Genomic DNA, 18,338 nt, shown 5'->3' with positions numbered 1-18,338 from the left:
TGGTAAGCAGTAATGGGCAGAGTCACTACCTTCATGATTAAAGTAATGTGAATAAATGATGGGTATTAAGTGGTAAGCAGTAATGGGCAGAGTCACTACCTTCATGATTAAAGTAATGTGAATAAATGATGGGTATTAAGTGGTAAGCAGTAATGGGCAGAGTCACTACCTTCATGATTAAAGTAATGTGAATAAATGATGGGTATTAAGTGGTAAGCAGTAATGGGCAGAGTCACTACCTTCATGATTAAAGTAATGTGAATAAATTATGGGTATTAAGTGGTAAGCAGTAATGGGCAGTCACTACCTTCATGATTAAAGTAATGTGAATAAATGATGGGTATTAAGTGGTAAGCAGTAATGGGCAGAGTCACTACCTTCATGATTAAAGTAATGTGAATAAATTATGGGTATTAAGTGGTAAGCAGTAATGGGCAGTCACTACCTTCATGATTAAAGTAATGTGAATAAATGATGGGCATTAAGTGGTAAGCAGTAATGGGCAGAGTCACTACCTTCATGATTAAAGTAATGTGAATAAATTATGGGTATTAAGTGGTAAGCAGTAATGGGCAGTCACTACCTTCATGATTAAAGTAATGTGAATAAATTATGGGCATTAAGTGGTAAGCAGTAACGGGCAGTCACTACCTTCATGATTAAAGTAATGTGAATAAATGATGGGTATTAAGTGGTAAGCAGTAATGGGCAGTCACTACCTTCATGATTAAAGTAATGTGAATAAATTATGGGTATTAAGTGGTAAGCAGTAATGGGCAGTCACTACCTTCATGATTAAAGTAATGTGAATAAATTATGGGCATTAAGTGGTAAGCAGTAATGGGCAGTCACTACCTTCATGGAAATTTTATTAATTTGTTTTATTCTGTGTTGTTATAGTATTCAACCCACATTATGAATAGCGCATTTAATGTAAAAAATACTTGATTATTTTCTTATCTAACCGAAACCGAACCGACCTCAAAAAGCACTAATCACTCAGCACTAGCAGCGCCATTGAAGGGTATGTAGTCAACTTGGTGGGATTTTTCTCATTATGAGGAGAAGGATCCTATTTGTCTGTCCTCATCCAGGGGGTATGTCCAGCCTCCAGTCCAGCCTCCCTCTTTTTCCTTCTCCTCCTCCTCTCAGGGCTTGTGCTTAAAGTGGGCCTCCACTGCAGAGAGAGAGAGAGAGAGAGAGACTAAATCAGTCACTTAACCAGGTACCAGAAGAAATCAACTGTGTAAAATAGAGTGGTTCAGCTCCACATAAACTGTCATAGCCTCTACTGCAATGAACTCAGTGGAGGCATATACAGTGGGGCAAAAAAGTATTTAGTCAGCCACCAATTGTGCAAGTTCTTCCACTTAAAAATATGAGAGAGGCCTGTAATTTTCATCATAGGTACACTTCAAGTATGACAGACAAAATGAGAAAAGAAATCCTACAATGTGATTTTCTGGATTTTTTTTTCTCATTTTGTCTGTCATAGTTGAAGTGTACCTATGATGAAAATTACAAGCCTCTCTCATCTTTTTAAGTGGGAGAACTTGCACAATTGGTGGCTGACTAAATACTTTTTTGCCCCACTGTAGCTATCAATTCACCAATCATCAGAAGGGCATCAAATGTATTGGCGAGAAATATCCACCAACAGAAGGTGATTAGGTTACTATTAGTATGCTGGAAACCTTACTCAACTAAGGGGCGGCAGGTAGCCTAGCGGTTAAGAGTGTTGGGCCAGTAATAAAAGGACGCTGGCTCGAATCCCCAGGCCGATTAGGGGGAAAATCTGTCTGTGCCCTTGAGCAAGGCACTTACCCCTAATTTCTCTTATAAGTCGCTCTGGATAAGATTGTCTGCTAAATGTAGAAAATGTATGAAATCCTTGGACAAATCCTGGGTAGAACCATGCGAATGGTTACCTGCATATTCCTGGGGCAGCATTGGTCGATTCACCAAACCCTGAAAGGCAGCCATCCAATCCTGCTGCTCCTCCTCGGTCTCGCACGTAAACAGGAACTTCCTGTCGGGCGTTACTATGGTGATGCCAAACTGCCAGTGGTAGCCCTGGGTGGATGGGGGAAGGCCGGGGAGCACAATGTAGCTGTTCTCCTTACTACCAATGAACACCTCACCGCGCGCATAGGCATCCTCACAAAGAAACAGAGAGGAGAGGAGACTCAGTGTGTGTGTGTGTGTGTGTGTGTGTGTGTGTGTGTTTAACTATACTTGTGGGGACCAGAAGTCTCCGCAAGAATAGTAAACAAACAAAAATTTGACCAACTGGGGACATTTTGTTAGTTCACCCATGGTCAAATGCTATTTCTAAGGAGTTTAGGGTTAAGGTTAGAATTAGGTTTAGGTCCAGGGTTAGGAGCTATGGTTCGTTTTAGGGTTAGGTTAAGGGTATGGGTTAAGGTTAAGTTTAGGGTTAGGGGTTAGGGAAAATAGGATTTTGAATGGGACTGAATTGTGTGTCCCTTAAAGGTTAGTTATACAAGACCGGGTCTGTGTTTACCTGTTACGTGTGTAATGTGTGCGTGTCTGACCAGCCACATTGTATATTAGGTCCAATAAATAATTTGGGTATGTTTGTTTGCATAATATGACATGCAAATTACATTAGTTCAGTACCACTGTACTATAAGTGCCACAATGCTAATTTTGGAGCCTGTTGAACCGTAAGCCCTAAATAAAGTGTTACTAATAGTACTGAAATGGTACAGCACCATCTCTTTGACCCATATGACATGGCACCTCATTTACCCACTGACTATCTTACCAGAGGATCCTTGAAGTACATGAGTCTCCTGTCATCCATAGTGAACCATCTCTTCTTGAAGCCCTCTGTGTGCTGTAAGAGGGAAACAGGAGACCGAGGTTGAAGGAATTAAAGAGGCTGTACAGAAGTTCAGTTGCTAATGATTCACCTAAATGTATTGTCTTTCTGTTCAATGAGGTCATTTCTGGGCAATATGTCTGTCCATTTAGGGGACCCCTTTTAGTTCCAGAGCCCCCCTCCCCCCCCCCCCCCCCCCAGAGGCAAAAATTCCGTATAACCTCTTTAATGAAGAAACGTTGTTTACAACTGTGATAATGCACTATTATTGTACTCTCATAACTAATGGCTTTATTGGCTTACATACAGGATCACATACTGGAATACCATTTCATTGTCCACACCAAGCAGTACAAGGCAAGCATTCAGCTCACAGGCCCAGCAAATATACTGTGGCTGAGGTTGTACATGGCCATTATTAATGCGGTAGGTTTGTGTGGTACAAATTAAACCCCATTCGCAGTGAAACCCGATGGGCTGATAAAGTTAGAAGCATTAAGTGCTGTGTCACAAAGTAACTAAAGTGTAAGTAACTGAAGTGTAAGTAACTAAAGTGTAAGTAACTGAAGTGTAAGTAACTAAAGTGTAAGTAACTGAAGTGTAAGTAACTAAAGCGTAAGTAACTAAAGTGTAAGTAACTAAAGTGTAAGTAACTGAAGTGTGAGTAACTAAAGTGTAAGTATTAAAAGACTTCACCTTTGGACCCGTCTTCTCCATGTAGCCTTCCTTGATGTAGTTTCGTGTCAGCTTTGGCACCAACTGGACGAATACATGAGAAGAAGGAGAAATGTTTTATTCTGTGACCATGTGATGGTGTGTAGCCAGTCCCAATTCCCTCCCTACCCCTTCTCATTGGCCCTAACCCTTCCATGTTTGCAGATCCATAAGGTATAAGCAATATGATGGAGGATACACCAGTACACTGCTAATATCTATCAAGACCCTTGGGATATGCAAACATTGAAGGGTTAAGGCCAAGGAGAAGGGGTAGGGAACAGAATTGAGCCAGCTGTATATAATACCTGTGTATACTAGAGAGGAAGGGACTGAAAACAATAAGATAATGAGAGAGACTCACATCAGCGTGATGGGCCCCAGGGAAAGCGACCTGTAGGTAGTGAAATCTGGCTGCTCTGATGGCGTTGAACCAGTCCACCATTTCCTTAAAACACAACAGACATGCTAACATGATCTGGGTCCTGTTCAATGGGCATGAAACGGAAGGCAACTTTTTGTGCTACCTACACTGAACACGACCCAATCTCCATACACACTGACACCCGATAGAGACTCTTTCCTGGCATTAATCCACCATTACTGTAAACAGTAGTCGACTTTGATTTCAGAGTATTTCCTACAATGTACAGTATGTCCTGCAGAGGAAATATACTCCTAGTCAGCTGCCAGCCACTTCACAACACAAATGCTCCTGACAGTCAATAGACAGTCCACTCCTGAGTGAACCAGGGAGGTACTTACTGAACTTGACCAATAAGAAATGCTCATTTATGTTTTCCGTTGAAAAATGTTTTGCTACAGTGTGCTGAACAAACATGACCGAGATGAATGTAATTTTGTGGGACTTGTGTGAATGCAAATGAACCATTCTGGAGCATGCAGATATCCAGAGCAAGTCAAGAGAATGTCATCTTTAACACGACCCTGAGCAATGCAGGTCAACAGTCCCATCATACTTGATATACATACTGATTGCTCAGGGTCGTGTTCATTAGACACCAAACAAAATAAAAACTAATTGGAACAGGGAGGGACTACTTCAACTCATCCAATAAGAGACGTCATTTTCGTTTCTAGATCCAAATGTTATTTTTTATTTTGTTGTGCACCCTAATGAACATGGTCCAGGAGTCGACTATACATTCCTGACTGTCTATTTGTGTCCAGCAGCAGCCAAGCGAACACCCAACGACCACACAACATTGCCTAAAATGTGTTCACCTCACCTTGCCATCCTTGTGGTAGACAAAGATGTTCCTAGTGCTGTTGTCCTTCAGATAGGTGACCTGCAGGCCGTGAGGCTGGCCGATCTTCCCAGGCTGGAAGGAGGCATTCAGGGTGTGAATCTTCATCAGAGCCTTGGGCTCTCTGGCCTGTACAGGGAGAGAAGGCAGGGGGAGGAGAGTATTCATCATCATCACTGTCATCATCATCATCACCACCGTCGTCATCATCATCACCACCGTCATCATCACCATCATCATAACCACCATCATCATCATCACCACCAACATCATCATCACTACCACCATCATCATCATCACCATCACTACCACCATCATCATCACTACCACCATCATCATCATCATCATAACCACCACCATCATCATCACCACCATCATCATCATCATAACCACCACCATCATCATCACCATCAACATCATCATAACCACCATCACTACCACCACCATCATCATAACCACCATCATCATCATTACCACCACCATCATCATCACCACCACCATCATCATCATCACCACCATCATCATCATAACCACCATCATTATCACCACCACCATCATCATTATCACTACCACCATCCTCATCATAACCACCACCATCATCATCATCATCACCACCACCACCATCATCATCATCACCACCATCATCATCATAACCACCATCACTACCCTCACCATCATCATCATCACCACCATCACTACCACCACCATCATCATCATAACCACCATCATTATCACCACCACCATCATCATTATCACTACCACCATCCTCATCATAACCACCACCATCATCATCATCACCACCACCACCATCATCATCATAACCACCACCATCATCATCACCACCACCACCATAATCATCATCACCACCATCATCATCATAACCACCATCACTACCACCACCATCATCGTAACCACCACCATCATCATAACCACCACCATCATCATCACCACCACCACCATCATCATCATAACCACCACCATCATCATCACCACCACCACCATAATCATCATCACCACCATCATCATCATAACCACCATCACTACCACCATCATCATCATAACCACCACCATCATCATAACCACCACCATCATCGTAACCACCACCATCATCATAACCACCATCATCATCATAACCACCACCATCATCATAACCACCACCATCATCATCACCACCACCATCATCATCATCACCGCCATCATCATCATAACCACCATCATTATCATCACCACCATCATCATTATCACCACCATCATCATCATCACTACCACCACCCTCATCATAACCACCACCATCATCATCATCACCACCATCATCATCATAACCACCATCATCACCACCACCACCATCATCATAACCACCACCATCATCATCACCATCATCATCACCACCACCACCATCATCATCATAACCACCACCATCATCATCACCACCACCACCATAATCATCATCACCACCATCATCATCATAACCACCATCACTACCACCATCATCATCATAACCACCACCATCATCATAACCACCACCATCATCGTAACCACCACCATCATCATAACCACCATCATCATCATAACCACCACCATCATCATAACCACCACCATCATCATCACCACCACCATCATCATCATCACCGCCATCATCATCATAACCACCATCATTATCATCACCACCATCATCATTATCACCACCATCATCATCATCACTACCACCACCCTCATCATAACCACCACCATCATCATCATCACCACCATCATCATCATAACCACCATCATCACCACCACCACCATCATCATAACCACCACCATCATCATCACCATCATCATCACCACCATCATCATCATCATCACCACCCCTACCACCATCATTACCACCACCACCACCATCATCACCTCCACCTTCATCATCACCACCACCATCATTATCACCACCACCATCATCATCATCATCACCAACCCCACCATCATCACCACCAACATCATCACTACCACCATCATCATCATCATAACCACCACCATCATCATCACCACCAACATCATCATCACTACCACCATCATCATCATAACCACCACCATCATCATCACCACCACCATCATCATCATCATCATCACCACCATCATCATCACCACCACCATCATCATCATCATCATCATCATTGTTCGGCTGCAGAACAATCAACTATGAGCTTCCTCTAGTAACTATAGTCACTAGCAAGGTTTATTATTTTATGTGGCTGAAGCCAGTGTTGTCCCCCATCAGGCCTAGAATGTATGGGAGGTATGATGTTCACTGACACCCAGGTCTTCTTTTGGTGGAATGTAGAGTATGTAGAATTTGTCCTGAACAACTGATTAAGGGTCAGATATTCTTTGCATTCAACTGATGGTTAAGGTAAGGATTGGGAATAGAGTAATCTGATCTGTGGTTAAGGTGAACTTCTATTTGAAGCAGGGACAGGGAGTGGCCAACGTTTATGGTGAGGTATGTGGTATCATACTTTACTGGAGTTAACATGCATCTTTTGTTGATATACAAAGTAGGAGACAATGTCACTATGTGGAACAGAACAACTGGGGAATGTGAGCAGATTAGAATCAGAAGTTTGAGACGATAACAGTGTACTATTGTCAGAGATAGTCAGGAGAAAGGAATGAAGAGGAGGAGGACGGGGAGGAGGATGAGAAAGGAATGAGGAGGAAGAAGAAGAGAGAGAGAGGAGCGAGAGGAGGAAGGGGGTATGATAAATGGGAGATTTTGCATAACGATCTAAGCAATTATAATATACCTGACATTTCCCAAGGTGTGTGTTATTTCAAGCAATTGCAGCTCAGGACCTTAGAGTGCATTTGGGATGAGACTCAGACACTCACAAATGAAAAGATAGAGAAGAAGTCTGAGAGAGTTAGGAGGAGGAAGAGAGAGGGAGGGATATAGAGAGGGGAGACAGAGAGGGAAGTGAGAGAGAGAGAGAGAGAGAGAGAGAGAGAGAGAGAGAGAGAGAGAGAGAGAGAGAGAGAGAGAGAAAGGGGGGAGAAAGAGAGAGATATACATAGCACTACACTCACATCATGCTTGTTGTAGTACTTCAGAGCACCATCCCGCTCTGACAGAATACATTTTCGACTCAGGAACTGTCCGTTATCTCGGCCCCGTTTCCATAGAAACCCCTCTCGGTACCCTGGAAGGAGAGGAGCCACAGGGGTCCCATTCCAAAGACAAAGGAGCAAAGGAGAGGAGGAGAGAGAAGGAGATGAGGAGAGAGAAGGAGATGAGGAGAGCGTAAAAGGGGGAGCCACAAAATAACAGGATTCAGTAGTGAAGCTTGGGTCCAGTAGAGCCTGTGTGTGTGTGTGTGTGTGTGTGTGTGTGTGTGTGTGTGTGTGTGTGTGTGTGTGTGTGTGTGTGTGTGTGTGTGTGTGTGTGTGTGTGTGTGTGTGTGTGTGTGTGTGTGTGTGTGTGTGTGTTGCTGAGGCTGGGTCAAGGTGGTGATGTCTGTCGTCCTGGCCTTTAGCTGGTATGAATAATTCACCTTGAATTGTCTCAGCAGAGATCAATGGCTTCTTCCAACATTACGATCAATGCTGAAATCAACACTCTGCCCTATTCAGCAGGCACACACACCATGGCTTTGTGCTCCCTGTCTGTTTCTGTCACTGGCCTCTCTGTCCTCACTAAGTCTCAGCCAACAGACAGAGACAACTAGGACTGTCACTGTCACTGCCCTGCACTGCCAACACACACACACACACACACACACACACACACACACACACACACACACACACACACACACACACACACACACACACACACACACACACACACACACACACACACACACACACACACACACACACACACACACACACGTGAATAGAGTATTAATATCAAACTATCAAATCCCATTAATCTGAAATGCACTAAAAGACAGACAACAGTTTGTAAGAATGAGACTGAAGACTGAATAGCAGAGTGACATTGCATCTCAGTTAATACTGCTGTGAAAGTGTTCCATTCTCCTTAAAGCCTACGCAGACTGTACAATTTTAGCTGTCTTATACCACCATTTTGCCGTCCCAGAACAATTGTCCACGTCATGAGAACATTCTTAGGTTGCAAATGATTTTTGGACATCTTGGCTCGTTCAGTGTGACGGGGTCTACGGTCGGACATCTTGGCTCGTTCAGTGTGACGGGGTCTACGGTCGGACATCTTGGCTCGTTCAGTGTGACGGGGTCTACGGTCGGACATCTTGGCTCGTTCAGTGTGACAGGGTCACAATTATTTCACCCTTTATCGTGTAGTGTGGCTGGTGGTACGAGCCAGTCCCGGTGACTGACCAATAGGAAGACGGCTGGCACTGAGTATGCACACAATAAAACGATTAGGGTGAATAGTCAGATTAATATAATAATTTGATTTAAATGTTTACATGTTGTGAAGGAAGAAGGATGTCCCTAATAATATTGCTTATAAACACATCTGAAATCAAAATAAACATTGTACTACAGCGACCATGTTATTTGGGGAAGCCTGTTTGATTCTGAGTTTGAACATGTAGAGTTAGTATGTGAAAACTGTTTCTAAGATCAGACTTTCAGTTCACTCACACATAAGCATAGAGAGGCTTGGCACATGTGCAGATCAAACACACCGCTGCAGTTTAAGTAGTCAACGTCGGCTGATGTCATCAATCACAGAACTGAAGCAAATCATACAATCTGGCCAGGTTGATATCAAGGGAAACGTGCTGGAAGTAAGAAACACAAGTACTGCATTTATTCTTCCATCCCTCCCTCTCTTCCTTACTTACTCCATCGCTACCTCCCCCTCCCCCTTTCCTCCCTCTCTCCATCCCCCACCTCTTTCTCTCCATCCCTCCCTCCCCCTCTGCTTGGTGTAGTGATGAAGTCATCATGCTCTGAGAGAGAGAGAGAGCGCGAGAGAGAGAGAGAGAGAGAGAGGGAACGGTGGATAGAGGGAAAAGGAGAAAATACGAGAGTGAAATAAAGATGAAGAGGAAACAGAGAGGAACAGAGAGACAGATGCAGAGATAGATAGATAGAAACAGAGAGGAACAGAGAAGCAGAGACAGAGAGAGAGAGAGAGGGAGGTAGACAGAGAGACAGCTAGATAGATAGATAAATAGAGAGAGATCGAGAGAGAGAAACTGAGAGACAGCTAGATAGATAGATAAACAGAGAGACAGATAGAGAGACAGAGATAGATAAACCCAGAACACGCCCGCCATTCAGCCACTGGCACAATCCTGGTACAGCCACATCACTCTCTATAGTACCATTAGTGCTAACAGAGATCACAGCTGACAGACTCCAGGTCAGATCTAACACCAGAGTCAGCTGAGACAAGAACCAGAGTGAGTCACTGGGAGTAGGAGTGTGAGTAACCATGTTAAAGAGGTTTTGCTGACTTCCCCGGAGTCAGATTAACTTGTGGATATCATTTTTACATATCTGCATCCAGTATGAAGGAAGTTATTTTCGTGAGGTATTTTTGCGAGCCAATGCTAACTGGCATTAGCACAAAGACTAACATGCTCCCCAGAGTCCAGCTTCATCCACGAGTTCATCTGACTCCAGGGAAGTCAGCAAAATCCAAACTATCCCTTTAAGGTTTATTCCTCTTTGGCAGCAAAGAGGACAGAGACACTCATCAGAGAGATAATGATGATGAAGACTACATGATGACTGACTGATTGACCAACAAACATTGACTAACCGACTGACCGACTGTGTGTGTGTGTTTGTGTGTGTGTTGCTGAGGCTGGGTCAAGGTGGTGTAATCTGTGTCATGACGTTGGCCTGGGGCATAGGTTTATGACAGTCATAAATACCTCTTTCCCCCTTTTTCCTCTCTCTATCCTACTGATGTTACATTTGCAAAACCCTTGGTTAACATAGAGATTCTGGGAACATCAGAAGGTGGGGGGAAATGAACTATATTCTGGTAATCCGACCAATTGAACATATGCGGTGGTACTTAATGAATATGATGTCAGTTCGGTTGTCATCTGAGACATTCTCATCAATGATAAGATGACATAAACTCTACAGTGGAAAGTCTACACATCGGAGTTATCAGATTCACATGGAATTGTTGTTCAATTTAAATGTTTGAATATGAAATTATTTGTGATGAAATGCGATTTTAGCTTCTAAAATGTGAGATTTGGGTTTTCATATGATAGGGGTCTGCTCAATCAGTGGCCCGCCCCTGTGAAGGGACATGGGCTATACAACTTTTCAAACACGCCCTCCTCTCCCTTGCTATATAAGCCCTTGACGACAATATAACCTCCTGTTCCGAGGATGTGAGGACGACGGTCCTATGACAGAATGGTTCAGATAATAACTACAGAACGAAGCCAACATCAGCGTGAGCTTTGGTTGCGAATGATATGAACTTTGAACTCTTATTCACTACAGAAGTGATACCTCCTAGCCGTTAAGTTAGCAAGAGCAGATGCAAATGAGGGTTAGGAAGGAACAGACAGAGTATCCCATCTACCACACAACGACGTTACTACAACGTATCCAATTGACAACCAGAGACATTCTTCAAAGGACTCGGTTGGGCAACACGGCCTCCCATCTACCACCAACCTACCGAAGCTTAGCTCAGAGTAAATATTTATTGCATTTTCCTTTTCCAAATGAGCGGTAACTTAGAATGCATAAGATACTGTATTTACGATAGCACAGCTTCTTCCCTTTGTTCCTCAGTCTTCCCGCTCTTTCACTCAAACCCAGCCCTTTTCTTTCGTGTAACAAGCTGTCATATCTGTTCCGCCCGCTAGGGACGTTTTCCTTTATGACGTAATTTGTAATCAAGTTATGATTTAATTATGTGTATGTGTAATTGTGTGTGATTAGTTAGGTATTTAGTAAATAAATAATTAAACCCAATTTTGTATTGCTGATTCAACTTGTGAGCCAGGGTTCGTGCAGATAACCAAGAATTTACCACTTTCAGATGAGACTGAATTAAGATGACGATTAATATTGACTGCTATTGATGTAAAATATTACTAGGTCTTTAAGAGTTTATTCGGAAGATAACAGCTCTATAAATGCCCGACACTCTAGTTAATTACATTTACATGATTAGCTCAATCAGGTAATATTAATTACGGAGAAATTATTTTATAGAATAGCATGTCATATCATCTAATCCGGCATAGCCAAAGACACGACATCTGTTTGCCCCCAAAAAATATTGTAATAAGTAGATGATTACTGCTTGGATTACTTTTAAATTCAGAAAGGATATTTGTGAAAAAAAATACATCACACCATTCTGTTTTCTTAATGGTTTTTCAATTCAGCATTGAAAAAAGGCGCAAGTTTCAGTTTGTTCCACCTGAGTGAGTCTCACCACAAGTCAGAGACCGATATGATGACACACCAAATGTGTTTGATTGATCCTTTTTGTCTTCTTCTAATGCCTCTTAAAGGGAAAGTAATCCAAAAGTAACTGAAAATAATCTGATTTATGTGACTGAGTTCGGGTAATCCAAAAGTTACGTTACCGATTACAATTTTGAACAGTAACTAACGGATTACATTTAGAAACTACCCAACCTTGTTAGCACATTTCTGTCTCGCTTTCTGCATCACAGAGGGTTTTAGTAGAGGAAAGGACGACAATGTGGCGGTCGCTGAAGCGAGATGACAAGGCGGCACAAGGCTTATCTTATTACCGTTTCCAAGTAACAGCTCTTTACTGCTCATGTGGTCCTGAGATAACATGATGTAGGCATAGCATTGATAAATCCACATGAATGGAAAGAAGCACGAGAAAAAACTCTCACAGTCAAATCTCTCAATGTTGAATGGCCTTTGATATTATTTTAATGGATTTCCAGGAAAGAGATGGAATGTTGAGGTCTCTTTCTTTCTTTGTTCTCTCTCTCTTTCCCACTCACTATTTCTCTCTTTCTCTCTTTCTTTCACTACTGATCAGCTGTTCATCCCTAGAAAGTTCATTATTCTCTGAGTGTGGAATGCAGGGGTGTTGAGGAGCACACTGGGGTGGGGTGGGAGGATAAAGACAGAGAGAAAGGCTCAGGCTCAGTGTGTGTGTGTGTGTGTGTGTGTGTGTGTGTGTGCGTGCGAGCGTGCTTGTTTGTATGCATATGTGCATGTGTTTGTGTGTGTGTGTACTCAGTCTTACCTGCAGAGTAAGGCTCCTGTCTCTCCACACACACAAACTCCTTCCTCTCGTATCTGGCTCTGATCCACTGTTCCCGAAGGAGCCTGCAGAAACACTTGGTGTTTGTTTACTATATTTACTGTGTTTATGCTTGAAAAGATTCACTGTCAATAATGTCTGATTAACCAACATGGATGACAGATCAGGGTGGTGTTCATTAGGGCACGCAACTGAAAATGTTTTGCAACGGAACACAAAAAGGAGTATTTCTTATTGAACCAGTCCAGATAGTTCCTCCCTGTTTCAGTCCGTTTGGTGCCTAATGAACACAACCCTGGAGTTCTCATCCAGTGAGTGTATAATGGTGTACTTATCTTTTAAATATTATAAATATTATATTGCTCCTCTGCCCTGTAAAATAATATTTCCCTCACTATCTCTCTCTCTTCTCTCTGTCTGTCTTATCAGTAATCTGTCTTAAAATGCACACAGGCAATATGAACAAACATAAACGTATAAAGCCTGAGACTGTGTGTGTTTGTTTGCTCTGTCTCTCTCTCTCTTGTGTATTCTACTCTTTCTAGTCTCTCTACCACATCTCATCAACCCTCCTCTCCTCTCGTGTATTCTACTCTTTCTAGTCTCTCTACCACACCTCATCATCCTCATCTCCTCTCTCGTGTATTCTACTCTTTCTAGTCTCTCTACCACACCTCATCAACCCTCCTCTCCTCTCGTGTATTCTACTCTTTCTAGTCTCTCTACCACACCTCATCAATCCTCTCTTCTCGTGTATTCTACTCTTTCTAGTCTCTCTACCACACCTCATCAACCCTCATCTCCTCTCTCGTGTATTCTACTCTTTCTAGTCTCTCTACCACACCTCATCATCCTCATCTCCTCTCTCGTGTATTCTACTCTTTCTAGTCTCTCTACCACACCTCATCAACCCTCCTCTCCTCTCGTGTATTCTACTCTTTCTAGTCTCTCTACCACACCTCATCAATCCTCTCTTCTCGTGTATTCTACTCTTTCTAGTCTCTCTACCACACCTCATCAACCCTCCTCTCCTCTCTCGTGTATTCTACTCTTTCTAGTCTCTCTACCACACCTCATCAACCCTCCTCTCCTCTCTCGTGTATTCTACTCTTTCTAGTCTCTCTACCACACCTCATCATCCTCATCTCCTCTCTCGTGTATTCTACTCTTTCTAGTCTCTCTACCACACCTCATCAACCCTCCTCTCCTCTCTCGTGTATTCTACTCTTTCTAGTCTCTCTACCACACCTCATCAACCCTCCTCTCCTCTCTCGTGTATTCTACTCTTTCTAGTCTCTCTACCACACCTCATCAACCCTCCTCTCCTCTCGTGTATTCTACTCTTTCTGGTCTCTACCACACCTCATCAATCCTCCTCTCCTCTCATGTATTCTACTCTTTCTGGTCTCTCTACAACACCTCATCAATCCTCCTCTCCTCTCGTGTATTCTACTCTTTCTAGTCTCTCTACCACACCTCATCAACCCTCCTCTCCTCTCTCATGTATTCTACTCTTTCTAGTCTCTCTACCACACGCTCATCAATCCTCCTCTCTTCTCTCTTATCGCTCTACTCTATTGCGTGTGGTTGCCTCTCACCTCTAAAAATACCTTCCCACATCTCCCCAGCAGTAAAAGCCCTGTGTAGCAGCTTAAAATATTATTGGTGATTGTGTTGTTATTGATATCACTGGGGACCATTCACTGGTTGAATCAACATTATTTCCACGTCATTTCAACCCCAAAAATATGTGTGATTGAATCAATGTGGTGAAAACAAGTTAGATTTGAAAAGAAATCTAAATCCAATGACATTTTGAAATGTTTTTCTGATTTGACATTGAATTCAGGTTAGTTGACAACTCAACCAAATGTAAATCAAAACTAGACGTTGAACTGACGTCTGTGCCCTGTGGGACTGTTATCCCCCAGGAGAACCAGGCGGAGGACTCCATTTGGAAGGGTACTGTCAACACTTGGGCCATTATCTTACATCCGGTAGCGTCTCTCCTACACTCGTCCCTCAACCAGAGCAAGCGGAATCCTCGAGCTATCTGACGTAAGACAATGAATACACTGTGGCTGCATTCCAAACTGTTGCCTTTCCTCTGGCCTCGGCCATTGATGAATAAACATTGCACACCTGAAAGGAGGAACCTGTGTAGGTAACCAACATCTGGTAATGGTTCTACCTCCTAGACTCTAAGTGGAGCTTCCTCCATATGACTATAAGCCATTTAGTCTTTGAGAGGTTGTCATTTTACTGGTGTGCCAATGAGAAGCCCACAAGCTTAAAGTTGGTCATGTTTGGTGAAGTTTGGTAAGCCAGGACAGCAGACGTTTGTTCATGTTGGTTAAAAATCTAGCCTTTGTATTGTGTTATGTTACAGTGTTTAGAGGGCCAGTGAGTGGAGCGGTCACTCAGACAGAGGGTGACCCAGCTGAGCGACCTGGATCATGGCATGAAGGGGTGGGTGGTTAGGCCAGAGGTCTATGTGTGTTCGACGGTAGTAGGGCCAGGGACCAAGACACTTACTGTCAGTCTGCGTGTGTTGGACGGTAGTAGGGCCAGGGACCAAGACACTTACTGGCAGTCTGCGTGTGTTGGACGGTTGTAGGGCCAGGGACCAAGACACTTACTGGCAGTCTGTGTGTGTTGAACGGTTGTAGGGCCAGGGACCAAGACACTTACTGGCAATCTGTGTGTGTTGGACGGTTGTAGGGCCAGGGACCAAGACACTTACTGGCAGTCTGCGTGTGTTGGACGGTTGTAGGGCCAGGGACCAAGACACTTACTGGCAGTCTGTGTGTGTTGAACGGTTGTAGGGCCAGGGACCAAGACACTTACTGGCAATCTGTGTGTGTTGGACGGTTGTAGGGCCAGGGACCAAGACACTTACTGGCAGTCTGTGTGTGTTGGACGGTAGTAGAAAACAGGCACCTTCTGTTCATATTTGGCTTTAGCAGCATTGTTGCCGTTGGACGCCATGAACTACAATCACAGAGAGAAAGAGATGTTTCATGAGCTGGGTTTCATTCACACACACACTCATGCATACATGCACATATACACTGTGCTGGCATGCACACATGATCAATACCAAACCTTGACACCTCCCCCTTATCTCTAACCTCCCACCCCCTTATCTCTAACCTCCCACCCCTTTTCCTCTCATTCTGCCTTCCTTTAGTTCATTTAGTCTCCATCTCCCTTCTTTCCCTTCCTCCGTCAATTACCTGCCAGAATTAGAGCTGAGAGGCTGCCCACATCTGCCTGCATTACTCCATGGGTCCTGCAGGACAGACTCACCTCTACCTCTGCATTACTCCATGGGTCCTGCAGGACAGACTCACCTCTACCTCTGCATCACTCCATGGGTCCAACAGGACAGACTCACCTCTACCTCTGCATCACTCCATGGGTCCAACAGGACAGACTCACCTCTACCTCTGCATTACTCCATGGATCCAACAGGACAGACTCACCTCTACCTCTGCATCACTCCATGGGTCCAACAGGACAGACTCACCTCTACCTCTGCATTACTCCATGGATCCAACAGGACAGACTCACCTCTACCTCTGCATCACTCCATGGGTCCAACAGGACAGACTCACCTCTACCTCTGCATCACTCCATGGGTCCAACAGGACAGACTCACCTCTACCTCTGCATTACTCCATGGATCCAACAGGACAGACTCACCTCTACCTATCCATTACTCCATGGGTCCTGCAGGACAGACTCACCTCTACCTCTGCATCACTCCATGGGTCCAGCAGGACAGACTCACCTCTACCTCTGCATCACTCCATGGGTCCAACAGGACAGACTCACCTCTACCTCTGCATTACTCCATGGATCCAACAGGACAGACTCACCTCTACCTCTGCATCACTCCATGGGTCCAACAGGACAGACTCACCTCTACCTCTGCATTACTCCATGGGTCCTGCAGGACAGACTCACCTCTACCTCTGCATCACTCCATGGGTCCAACAGGACAGACTCACCTCTACCTCTGCATCACTCCATGGGTCCAACAGGACAGACTCACCTCTACCTCTGCATTACTCCATGGATCCAACAGGACAGACTCACCTCTACCTCTGCATCACTCCATGGGTCCAACAGGACAGACTCACCTCTACCTCTGCATTACTCCATGGGTCCTGCAGGACAGACTCACCTCTACCTCTGCATCACTCCATGGGTCCAACAGGACAGACTCACCTCTACCTCTGCATCACTCCATGGGTCCAACAGGACAGACTCACCTCTACCTCTGCATTACTCCATGGATCCAACAGGACAGACTCACCTCTACCTCTGCATCACTCCATGGGTCCAACAGGACAGACTCACCTCTACCTCTGCATTACTCCATGGATCCAACAGGACAGACTCACCTCTACCTCTGCATCACTCCATGGGTCCAACAGGACAGACTCACCTCTACCTCTGCATTACTCCATGGATCCAACAGGACAGACTCACCTCTACCTCTGCATCACTCCATGGGTCCAACAGGACAGACTCACCTCTACCTCTGCATCACTCCATGGGTCCAGCAGGACAGACTCACCTCTACCTCTGCATTACTCCATGGGTCCTGCAGGACAGACTCACCTCTACCTCTGCATCACTCCATGGATCCAACAGGACAGACTCACCTCTACCTCTGCATCACTCCATGGGTCCAGCAGGACAGACTTGACTTTGCTGATCTGGGAGATGTTTCTATGGAGACCCGAGCAGCTCTGACACACAAACACACCCAGGGTGTAGGACGCCCATTTAGGGTCTGAAAAACACACACACACACACACACACACACACACACACACACACACACACACACACACACACACACACACACACACAGAGAGAGAGAGAGAAGACATGCATACACACACACAGGAAACACCCTTAGCAACAATGACAGTACCACACCGACAGCAACAATGACAGTACTACACATGAGGAAGTTCATTTCAAGGCTGCCTCAGACTAACAGAGACAGAACAGGCCACTACTACCATGACATGGTTAACACAGACCTCTAGACTGATATCTTTAAGGTCCAAAGCAGGCGTATTTATTTCAATATCATAGCATTTCTGGGGAACTATTAAGTACCTTACTGTAATTGTTTTCAATTAAAATCGTCAAAAGGAACCAAAATAGCTTGTTAACAAAGAGCAATTTCATAAGCAAGAGTTTTGCTAGGACTGTCTGGGAGTGGTCTGAGTGGAGAGGGGAAAACGAACTGTTATTGGCAGAGGTTTGAAACTCTCTTTCTTAT

The 18,338-nt window shown here is 44.2% G+C and overlaps 1 protein-coding gene across 1 annotated transcript; it reads right to left on the bottom strand.

The window, feature by feature from the left end:
* Positions 1-828: 828 nt before the first annotated feature.
* LOC139424070 (arf-GAP with dual PH domain-containing protein 1-like) lies at positions 829-17,829 on the bottom strand. The gene is made up of 10 exons (XM_071175763.1): positions 17,707-17,829; positions 15,933-16,024; positions 13,016-13,098; positions 7,888-8,000; positions 4,810-4,956; positions 3,924-4,007; positions 3,542-3,604; positions 2,789-2,860; positions 1,929-2,157; positions 829-1,177 (listed from the first exon to the last, which is right to left on the bottom strand). Exons 2-10 carry the CDS (start codon positions 16,019-16,021, stop codon positions 1,149-1,151), a joined length of 909 nt encoding a protein of 302 aa, XP_071031864.1. The 5' UTR covers positions 16,022-16,024; positions 17,707-17,829; the 3' UTR covers positions 829-1,148.
* Positions 17,830-18,338: the final 509 nt, after the last annotated feature.

The sequence above is a fragment of the Oncorhynchus clarkii genome, chromosome 13 (genome assembly GCF_045791955.1).
Source record: "Oncorhynchus clarkii lewisi isolate Uvic-CL-2024 chromosome 13, UVic_Ocla_1.0, whole genome shotgun sequence".
Classification (NCBI taxonomy): domain Eukaryota; kingdom Metazoa; phylum Chordata; class Actinopteri; order Salmoniformes; family Salmonidae; genus Oncorhynchus; species Oncorhynchus clarkii.
This window is presented reverse-complemented; position numbering and strand designations above follow the sequence as displayed.